The following is an 11,766-nucleotide window of genomic DNA, read 5'->3' as shown; positions in this document are numbered from 1 at the left end:
AGTGGTCGGCAAACTGCGGCCCCTTGAGTGTGGCTCTTCCACAAAATAGCACGTGCGGGTGCCCATGCACAGTGCGATTGAAACTTCGTGGCCATACTCAAGGGGCCAAAGAGCCGCATGTGGCTCGCGAGCCACAGTTTGCCGACCACTGCCCTAGGAGATGTATTCGTAACATATTGCTAGGATAGATGTCTGAGATTTTGCTGCTTACAGTTTTTCCTAGGATTTTTATGATTTCACAACTTATATTTAAGTCTTTTATCCATTTTGAGTTTTTTCTGGTGTATGGTGTAAGTTGGTGGTCTAGTTCCATTTTTTTGCATGTATCTGTCCAATTTTCCCAACATTTATTGAAGAGAATGTTTTGATTCCATTGTATGTTCTTGCCTCCTTTGTCGAATATTACTTGAGCCCTAGCCGGTTTGGTTCAGTGGACAGAGAATTGGCCTGCAGACTGAAGAATCCATGCAGTCAAGGGCACGTACCTTGGTTTTAGGCTCCTCCCCAGCCTGGCCCTGGTCAGGGCTCATGCAGGAGGCAACCAATCGATGTGTTTCTCTCACATCGGTATTTTTCTCTCTCTTTTCCACTCTCTAATAATCAATAGGAAAATATCATAGGGTGGGGATTTTAAATATATTGAGTGTAATGACTTGTGTCAATTTCTAGGGTCTCTGTTCTCTTCCATTGACCTATACTAGTATGCCTGTTCTTATGCCAGTACCAGGCAGTTTTGATTATAGTGGCTTTTTAGTATAACTTGATATCTGGTATTGTGATCCCTCCAATTCTGTCCTTTTATTTTTTTTAAATCCTCACCCGATGATATTTTTTCATTGATTTTTAGGGAAAGCAGGAGAGAGAGGGAAAGACAGAGAGAAACATCAATGTGAGAAACACAAACACATCGATTGGCTGCTTCCTGCAGGAGCCCTGACCAGAGCCTGGGTCAGGGAGGAGCCTGCAACCAAGGTGCATGCCCTTGACAGGAATCAAACCCAGACCCTTTGGTCCGCAGGCTGATGCTCTATCCACTGAACCAAACTGGCTTGGGCTCATTGATGTTTTGTATTGTTTTTTAGTCTCTATATCATTTATTTCTGCTCTAATCTTTATTATTTCCTTCCTACTACTTACTCTGGGCTTTTCTTATTCTCTACTTAAGTTGTAGTGTTAGTTTATTATTAATTTTTCTTGTTTTTTGAGGTAGGCCTGTAGTACTATGAACTTCCCTCTCAAAACTGCTTTTGCTGTGGCCCAGAGATTTTGGGTTATGTGTTAATTTTCACTTGTTTCCAGGGAGTTTTTGATTTATTTGATCACATTGGTAACCCATTCGTTGTTTAATAACATGCTATTTAGCCTCCATGTCAGCGGTTCTCAACCTGTGGGTCGTGACCCCTTTGGGGATCAAACGACTCTTTCACTCTGAGGGGTTGCCTAAGACCATCGGAAAACACATATATAATTACATATTGTTTTTGTGATTAATCACTATGCTTTAATTATGTTCAATTTGTAACAATGAAGTTGGGGGTCACCACGACATGAGGAACTGTATTAAAGGGTCACGGCATTAGGAAGGTTGAGAACCACTGCTCCTTGTGTTTGAATGTTTTTGAGTGTTTTTACTGTAGTTGATTTCTAATTTCATTCCATTGTGATCTGTATAGATCAAAAGAGGTGGGTCTCGCCCTAGCTGGTTTGGCTCAATGGATAGAGCATCGGCCTGTGGACTGAAGGGTCCCAGGTTCAATTCCAGCCATACTTGGGTTGCGGGCTCGATCCCCAGTAGGGGGTGTGCAGGTGGCAGCCAATCAATGATTCTCTCTCATCATTGATGTTTCTATCTCTCTCTCCCTCTCCCTTCCTCTCTAAAATCAATTAAAAAAAAAAAGAGGTGAGTCTCTTGTAGATAGTATATAATTGGGTCATGTTTTTGCATCCATTCAACTACCCTATGTTTTTTGTTTGAGACTTCTAGGCAGAAAATACTTTCTGAAGTACCACTAACTGGTACATTAATTTAAAATTCACAAGTTACTTAGAAACTGAAAAATAATTTTAAAAATGAACAAATTACTGAATGTTACTGTATCAATAAAAGACCACTAAAAATTTGAATTTTAAGCCCAAAGCAGAAAACTCGGATAAATTTAACTTCAAATCCAGGTAAGAGTGTGGGCTCTGAGGTGAGGCAGTCTAGGTCTGTATCCCAGCTCTGCCGTTTCTATCTACAAAACCAATGTTTCCTGGCAAACCATTTAACTTCTGTGGGCCTCAGGTTCCACATATTTAAAGTGGGGGTAATAAAGTTTCTGGGTCAGTAAAGAACTTAGCACAGGGCCTGCCATACAGTAAATCAAATAGTCCCGCTGTCCGAGTTCAACAATGTTAAGTGCATGTTTTCATATTCTAACATTTCTGAAACTGGTATGCATCTCATTATCAATGGCATATCATGGTTAATGGGCAGTTTTTCTTTCTTTGGAAATATGTAAAAACAGTGCACACTAGAAATGGATATCATCTAAGACTCAAAATAATATGGTATCAATTATGGTAAAGCTATATTCCCAGATTCTATTTTAAGATTATTTGGAATATAGAAAAAAAAGATTCTGAGTATATAACCAATTAAAAAATTAAAAAATTTCATATGAGTAAAATATTTCCAACACATCACAAACAGAACAGATTTGAGACAAATTATTTTTGTATAAAATGGTTTATCAATTCCATTTTTGTATAAAATACATGGGAGAAATCCAGCCAATCAATACACAACTGTTGCCACGTGAAAAGATACTTTTATCAAACTTCGAATCTAGAATGTACAAATGTTTCTCTTACCATGTCTACAGTAATTATCTATGCTGTTCCATTTAATTTCTTAAAATTCCATATATCCCCAATATTTCTTCTGTCCTAGTTACAGTACAATGACAGGGAGCAAGAGAGTTAAAATAATTCTCTAAGCAGTTTTCTGCTGACCCTTCTTTCCAATCAGAGACTTATGGATGTGAGGGATCACACCTAAAATGAAATTAAAAACAAATTAAACATTAAGCTAGCTGTATCTAACAACTTCAGTGTCTCAAACCAAAGAGCAATTATACAAAGAGTGAAATTTACTTAAGTCCTCTCTTATATCTGATCCTATTTATGTATCTACTAGAGGCCCAGTGCACGAATTCGAGCACCAGTGGGGTCCCTCGGCCTGGCCTGCGGGATCGGGCTAACACCGGCTCTCTGACATCCCCCAAGAGGTCCTGGATTGCGAGAGGGCATAGGTCAGACCGAGGGACCCCACTGGTGCACAATCAGAGCTGGGGAGGGATGCTGGAGGTTGGCCAGCTACGGAGGGACCGAGGGAGGGCTCCAGGGCGTGTCGGGCCCATCTAGCTCAGTCCCAATCAGCCGGACCCCAGCAGCAAGCTAACCTACCAGTTGGAGCATCTGCTCCCTGGTGGTCAGTGCATGTCATAGTAACTGGCTGACCGGTTGACTGTCTGCCCCCTGGTGGTCAGTGCACATCATAGTGTACAGTTGAGTGGCCTTAGCATATCATTAGCATATTATGCTTTGATTGGTTGAACAGGCGATGTACGACCGGACCGTTAGCATATTAGGCTTTTATTATATACGATACCAAGGGGGGCCCCACTTCAAGGTCCAGGAACTCCTCTAAGACTGTATGTATAAAACGATGTGATTCTATGTGCTTTTGGGGAGAATAACCACAGCTTTCAAGAGGTTCTCCAAAGATGACCCCAAAAGGGTTAAGGGACACCACCTTACACCTCACCTTCACTGACACTGACGCACCTGATTACCTCATATAGAATGTACACTTATAATTAGAAAGGCCAATGGCAATCTCGTCTGAAGAGGTGACAATACGTACCGCCCCCAGCGATGGTAGCCTTGATAAGCGAGTCCAGCTCCTCGTCCCCCCGGATGGCGAGCTGCAGGTGGCGGGGGGTGATGCGCTTTACCTTGAGGTCCTTGGAAGCATTGCCCGCCAGCTCCAGCACCTGCAAGCACCGGCGGGACAGCAGTCAGACAAGGGTGCGTGTGCTGCAGGGTCGGGGTGGACTTGCATTTATAGCTCAAAGATCACTGTAGCGTCGGCACATCACACACAGAATATCAGAAACAAAGAGCACATTTTTCTTTTTCATATTTTTTAATGAACCCTGGATATCTGTTAATGCTCCTTCAAAAATGGATTTGGCATTGGACAGGAATATAAACATACAAACAAGTCCCATCCAATATATTTGAAAACAATCATATTCTTGAGAACAGACTGTCTTTCATGAGCACCCCCGGAGGAGAGGTCACAGGAATGTTCAACAACTCCAAAATTCATTCCTTTTCATATTTTTATGCCTTTAGAGAGCTCTCATTATTTCACTTGGCCTTTTAATATTCATTTTCTACAAGAGCACTAGAACCTTCAGCAAAAAGCTATTTCTATAGAAAAAAGTAAGGCCAAGGGATGTTTTTTCTCAGCCAAGATTCTAAATGTGGACATCTAGAAAAACCACGGAGTCTATTTTTGTATAACCTTTAATGGCTAGAACTTATTTCCTAGCACTTGTAGAAAAGATTAAAAATATAATTCAAAAAAATTTTCATCACCCTGGCTGGTGTGTTCAATGGTTAGCGTCAGCCCATGGACCAATGTTTTCTCTCTCTCACCCTCCACTCTCTCTAAAATTGAATGGAAAAATGAATGGATTTTTAAGAAGTTATTTTTATTCAGAGTTTTTAACATCACTGGATCCTATTATACTAGTATGTACACAATAAGCTAGAAGCCCTTTAAAGACCACACTGGCATTATAAACCCTTTGATAGACTACAAAAATAACTCCACAAACCCTCTGCACTTAGAGCGTAGGAAGCCTTGTTGTACATCTGAAGTAACTGGCATGCTTTAAAATCTACCAGAATCCCATCTCATTTTCCTTGGGACTCTGGTCTGGCACCTCTATCTTTACTATTATTTTTTAAAATATATTTTTATTGATTTGAGAGAGGAAGGGAGAGGGAGAAACATAAGTGATGAGAATCATTGATTGGCTGCCCCCTAATGGGGATCGAGCCTGCAACCCAGGCATGTGCCCTTGACTGGAATCGAGCCCGGGACCCTTGTTCGAAGGCCGATGCTCTATCCACTGAGCAAGACCAGCCAGAGCTAATTTTATTGATTTTCAGAGAGAAAGGAAGGGAGAGGGAGAAAGAGAAACACTGATGTGAGGCAGAACATTGATGGGCTACCTCCTGCACATGCTCCCTTACTGGGGATTGAACCCAAAACCTGGGAATGTGCCCTGACCAGAAATCGAACCCGTGACCTTGGTGTATCGGGATGATGCTCTAGCCAACTGAGCTACCTGACCAGGGCCACCGGTAATTTAATCTTAAATGTACAACGGGACACAAATGACCTGGGTAAGGTTAATGAAAAGACAGCAAAGATAATTAACATATAGGTTGAACCTAAATCTTTCTCAAGTAAAAACCACTGTCTGTTTCTACTAGGTTGGCTACCTCTAGCACTTGACTTGCTTGGGATACAGCTCATGGAGTTTCACAACCACATTTTCCTTAGGAGGGGCTAGGATGGAGGAAGTGGTGGTCCATGACCCAGTAAATAAGAACTCTTGCCCAGCCATATCCCGTGTGGCTCAAATTGGTTGGGCACCGAAAGGTTGCTGTTGTGATTCCTGATGGGGGCACATGCCTGGGTTTTGGGCTCCATCCAGGTACGGGGTGTGCAGGAGCAGGCGATTGATGTTCTGCTCTCTCATCAATATTTCTCTCTCTCTTTCTAAAAATCAGTTTCTAAAAAATTCCTGGTCAGGGCACATATTTGGGTTGCATGCTCGATCCCCAGTAGAGGGTGTGCAGGAGGCAACCAATTGGATGTTCCTCTCTCATTAATGTTCCTATCTCTCTCCCTCTCCCTTTTTCCCTCAAAAAAAAAAAACACACCCAAACAAAAAAAACCAGCCCTAACTGGTTTGGCTCAGTGGATAGAGCGTCGGCCTGCAGACTAAAAGGTCCCCGGTTCAATTCCGGTCAAGGGCATGTACCTGGGTGGCAGGCACATCCCTAGTAGGAGGTGTGCAGAAGGCAGCTGATGGATGTTTCTCTCTCATCGATGTTTCTAACTCTCTATCCCTATCCCTTCCTCTTTGTAAAAAACCAATATATTAAAAAAAAATCAATAAAGACATTAAAACAATACCACCACCACAAACAACAACTCTTGCCCAAGTAACTGTACCTCCCGAAATGGGAAGCTGAGCACAATAGAGCAGATTATGCACACAATCATGCAGAGAACCAGAATGATTATGTCTTTTATCAAACTTCACATTATATTTGTGATTTTTATTTTTTTATTTTTATTTTTTCAAATTTTATTAATTTTTTACAGAGAGGAAGGGAGAGGGATAGAGTTAGAAACATCGATGAGAGCGAAATATCGATCAGCTGCCTCCTGCACACCCCCTACGGGGGATGTGCCCGCAACCAAGGTACATGCCCTTGACCGGAATCGAACCTGGGACCCTTGAGTCCGCAGGCTGATGCTCTATCCACTGAGCCAAACCAGTCAGGGCTATATTTGTGATTTTTAAAAATTATCACACTGGCAAACCTTTCCCCCACCCCACATTTCTTAAAAAAGAGATTATGCTGTAACTTCTACTGATTATATACTTACTTCAGAGTTCACTAACAGTATAGTATTTAAATTCCTTTGGCAGTCACTTAAAAATATGATGGATGACCCTTGCTTAATTTTGAGAACGAGTAAACCAAGGTTCTCTTTGACACTGCTGCTGGGTAACAGGCCGATTAAGACATTTAAAACTGCTACCAGCAGGGAGCATGCAGGAGACAGCAGGTTGATGTTTCCATCTTTCTCCCTCTCCCTTCCTCTCTCTCTAAAATCAATAAAAACATATTTAAAAAAAGAGAGAGACCAACAAGCAGATGTGTCTTTTTTGTTTTAAACTCCTATTTCCCGCCTTTTCTAGGCTCGTACTTTTGCACTTCCATGTCGAACATCCCCTACACACCTCAGCAGTGAGGTACTCCAGGATTGCGGCACTGTACACGGCCGCGGTGGCGCCGACCCTTCCGTGGCTTGTGGTGCGTGTCTTCAAATGTCTGTGGATGCGGCCCACGGGAAACTGAAAGAGACACCGTCTGAATGGAGGCACTGAGGAGCCTTCACCACACCACGGAGCGTAATCAGAGGCAAACAATGAGGAAAGCAGGAGTTAAACAATTTCATTACCCACATTAGAAGCCAAACTTATTTGGCAATTAACAGTCTAGGGCAGGGGTGGGCAAACTTTCTGACTCGAGGGCCACAATGGGTTCTTAAACTGGACTGGAGGGCCGGAACAAAAGCATGGATGGAGTGTTTGTGTGAACTAATATAAATTCAAAGTAAACATCATTACATAAAAGGGTACGGTCTTTTTTTTTTTAGTTTTATTCATTTCAAAAGGGCCGGATCTGGCCCGCGGACCGTAGTTTGCCCACGGCTGGTCTAGGGCCTGTGTGTTGTATCCTAGTATTTAGCCCCAAATCTTCATGCCTGCTTTTACCCTCCTGAGAAGAGAATCTAAGTTAAAAGAACACAAACCACCACAGGGTTTATAATAGTTTCTGCATCATACGGAAGGTCATCGTAACATAAAGAGAAACTGCTCTGCAGGCATCAACTGCACATTCCATGTGGCCTCATCATCACATTCATGTCCTGTTAATTCCTTCACCTAGCAGCCTCGCGCGACTCTGAACCTCCAACACGTTCCTTCAGCCTCAACTCCATTCTGTTTCAAGAGGTGACCTGACAAAAACCAACACCATTTGGTAACACACTGTATTAAATATGTAAGGTCTTAATCTACATGGGTTTGAGCAGAAACTAATAAAGTATTCTCTAAAACAACAACAACCAGCACCATTCTTTCATTGTTTACACCTCTTTCTGAAAATGGGTACTTCCTCATTCCCAAAATACCCTACTCCCCCTGATCTGCACCCTTGACTACCCTCTACCCATGTGTAATGGGTCCTCCTTACCCTGTCCCTGGCCCCACCATTCCAACAGCTTCCTCTCCACAGGCTCGTTTCCTTCTGCGCACTTCGCTCAAAACCTTTCCACGTGTCTAAATCAAGTGCTTCCGTTACAGCCTAGATACCTGCTTGCGGAAGGCAAAATTTAAAAGCAAATCCTGAAACTCTTTCTTTCTTGTTACCTATTTTCTCCATTCTTGAAGACCAGGGGTAACATTGTAATGACCAAATGTATTAGCCGCCTCTAGATGGCAACCTGAAGGAGAAAAGGCAGATCTGGGATGGGGGCAGGGCTGGAACTGACTTCCCCATGCGTCTCCGTGACTGGACTGTCCTGTGGCACAGAGCAGGACCTCAGAAACATTTCTTCTTGGATTGCAGATTACAGAGTTCTAATACTAACTCCAGACTCTGCTACTCCTCAGTCTTTTCTGTGTGTTTCTCAGGGGTTCACCACTATCCTTGTGTTCCTTTCCTATGCTCCACTTGGAAACTCATTTATAGCATGAACTACCAATTTTACAGAAATGATTTTAAATTTGTAATTCTTTCTATCACCTCACTTGGAAAGCTGGACTCAAATTTATAACTTTTGGACATTTTCATGTGGATGTTTTGGTAGAACTCCAAAATGACTCCACTTAAATTCTTAAATCTTATAACTTGTCCTTACCACAAGCTCCTGTGTCCCTTAGTTCTAAGGCTTACAGAAACCTTTGACTTTCCTCTCAACACCATACCTCTCCTGCCACTTTTTGGGAGCACATGAATGACTCCTATTCCCATCCGTCCCACTTAATTCAAGTATGTATTACCTTACTCCTAAAACCACTGCAATAGCCTCCACCTGTCTTCCATCTCCCACTTCAAATAAATTCTAATAGAAATTTACACAATGAATTAAAATATAGAATGTACCCATCAAGTGTAAGTTCCTGCAGTACCATCTAGATCATGTCAACCTCTTGTTCAAAAGCTTTCAGTGGCTCACCACTGCCAAGCGGATAAAAACCAAACCTTACAGTCTGGCCTTTGAGCTTTCCTGTTTACAAACTGTCTCATATATACAGAATAATTCTTACTCATCCAGAAAATTTTTAGTCTGTGGATTAAAGGTGCAATTATTCAAATATCTGAAGTTTGGAAATATTTAGTCTTTTGATACAATTTATAAAATAATCAGAAACATAGTTATAATCTAGAAATAATAGATTTTAAGAGAGCAAATTTACCGAATTTATTTTAGACCTCTTCATAACTGTTCTCGTTTGGAAGAAGAGAATACAAATTAAAAGATAATTGCTTTATGATTTAAATTTTGACCAATTAATCTCATTATTAAAGGTCAGTAGTAGTATATTTTTGTAATTAATGAACTTCTATGGGTCGTGAAATTGCAACAGTAAAGAATTTAATAATGAATTACAATATCGTGGATACATTACCTGTAGCCCAGCCCTCTGCGAGCGAGACACTGCCTTCGCCTTGGCCTTCCCACTGTCCTTACCAGCTTTGCCTCCAGCCTAAGTGAGAAAAGGCTCCAGGTGAAGATGCTATTTCAAAATATTCAGGAAACGAAATTTTTCTAATTTTACTTTAGTCAGCTAAAAAAATCTAGGGAATCTCCTTCCTCAATTTTATATAAATTAATAATGATGTAATTACACATACAATATACATAGCAATATACATATGTTTTATTTTTTTAAATTTTATTTTATTATTATTATTTTTTTAATATACATGTTTTATCACCACTTGCTAATTTATTTAAAACTAGAGGCCTGGTGCACAAAAATTTGTGCACTGGCGGGGGAGGAGAGGTTGGGGGGTGTCCCTCAGACCCACTTGTGCCCTCTGACAGTCTGGGACCCCTCGGGAGATAACCACCTGCTGGCTTAGGCCTGCTCCCTGGGTGGCAGATGGCAGGCCCGATCCCTCGGTGCCTGCCCCACCTCCCCGGGTCGCGCACACGGCAGAGCCGATCCGTGGATTGGGGTGCCACCCCGGGTTGCGCACACGACAGGGCCAATCTGAGTCTGATATTATCACAATTTTAAGGAAATAGAAATTTATAGAGCAAAGGTAAATTAATTAGGGATGGCGCTGTCACGCCCTGCCTGCAGTATGCAAATTAGCCGCCATCTTTGTTGGTGGTTAATTTGCATATCACGCTGATTAGCCTATGGGAGGCGTAGTGAAGGTATGGTCAATTAGCATGTTTGTCTATTATCAGATAGGAGGATGAGGTCAAACGTTATTTAAATGAAATTGCTAAAAATCTGAACATATTTTTCAAATTTCAGACTGAAGAATCTTCATGTCAACATATAATTTCCACAAGAACATTCAGAACTTAGCTCTTCTAGGAGTAAAGAAGAAACAAGTAAAAAAAAAAAAAAAATGGGGAAAAAAAATTAAACATCCATGAATGGTGTGGCTTAGTGGGTTGGAGAATCTTACAGTACAGCAAAGGTGGCGGGTTTGAGTCTCGGGTCAGGGCACATACAAGAATCAACCGATGAGCCCTGCCAGCGTGGCTCCGCGGTTGAGCCCTGACCTGTGAACCAGGAGGTCAGGGTTCGATTCCCCGTCAGGCAAATGCGGGGTTGTGGGCTCCATCCCCAGTGGGGGGCGTGCAGGAGGCAGCCAATCCATGATTCTCTCTCATCATTGATGTTTCTCTCTCCCTTCCTTTCCTCTCTGAAATCAATAAAAATATATTTTAAAAAAATCAACTGATAAATGTATAAATAAGTGGAACAAATCGATGTGTCTTTAATATCAATTTTTATAAAATCACCTGTGTATAGTCCTCCTAAGTGCATGTCTCTGTTAATTTAATGTTTATCTCTGAAAACCATATATTTTTTTAAAAAAGAGACTGTGACAAAAATTAGAAGCAGGAAATGTCTAAGAATTAATTCATGTCCCTTCCTTACATTTAGTTTATTTCTTTTTTTAAAAAATATATTTTTATTGATTTTTTTACAGAGAGGAAGGGAGAGGGACAGAGAGTTAGAAACATCGATGAGAGAGAAACATCGACCAGCTGCCTCCTGCACACCCCGCACTGGGGATGTGCCCGCAACCAAGGTACATGCCCTTGACCGGAATCGAACCCGGGACCCTCCAGTCCGCAGGCTGATGCTCTATCCACTGAGCCAAACCGGTCAGGGCACAGTTTTTTTATTTCTGAGGTCAGATCAACTAACACTATCCTCTCACCTACTCCTCCCAGAAGTCTTTGCCCCGGTATAAAACCTTTAGAAACCGCCCTGGCTGGTGTGGCTCAATGGGTAGAGGGCCAGCCTGCGGACGGACCCGCAGCGGGGGGCGCAGGAGGCAGGGGTCCATGGTTCTCTCATCACGGATGTTTCTCTCTCTCCTCCCGTCCTCTCCGACATCAATAAAAATATATTAAACAACAACAAAACAAACAAAAAGGTCCTCAGCGGGTGCGCGGTCTAGGGTCCGCCCGTCTCTGAACTGGGAACGAGGATGAACTAAAAGCTGCCGAGCCCCGCGGGCACCTGCTTCTCGCTTTACGGAGGCAGATGCGAAACCGGCGCCAGAAACCCGCCGCCGCAGGGGCTGTTCCCGGGCGGGAGTCAGGGGCACCGGACACCCAGGAGCCCGGCGGCGGCGGCGTCA

General features: G+C 42.4%; 1 protein-coding gene across 1 annotated transcript in view; it reads right to left on the bottom strand.

Annotated features, from left to right (window-relative positions):
- Positions 1-2,709: 2,709 nt before the first annotated feature.
- LOC102259182 (histone H2A.V) overlaps positions 2,710-11,766 on the bottom strand; it is a 10,649-nt gene continuing 1,592 nt past the window's right edge. The window contains exons 2-5 of the mRNA XM_014530537.1: positions 9,558-9,635; positions 7,101-7,214; positions 3,908-4,037; positions 2,710-3,036 (exon numbers count right to left, since the gene is read on the bottom strand). Coding sequence (XP_014386023.1) covers positions 2,975-3,036; positions 3,908-4,037; positions 7,101-7,214; positions 9,558-9,635 — 384 coding nt within the window. The 3' untranslated portion in view covers positions 2,710-2,974. The remainder of the gene's footprint in view (positions 3,037-3,907; positions 4,038-7,100; positions 7,215-9,557; positions 9,636-11,766) is intronic.

This window comes from Myotis brandtii, unplaced genomic scaffold, assembly GCF_000412655.1.
Source record: "Myotis brandtii unplaced genomic scaffold, ASM41265v1 scaffold743, whole genome shotgun sequence".
Classification (NCBI taxonomy): domain Eukaryota; kingdom Metazoa; phylum Chordata; class Mammalia; order Chiroptera; family Vespertilionidae; genus Myotis; species Myotis brandtii.
This window is presented reverse-complemented; position numbering and strand designations above follow the sequence as displayed.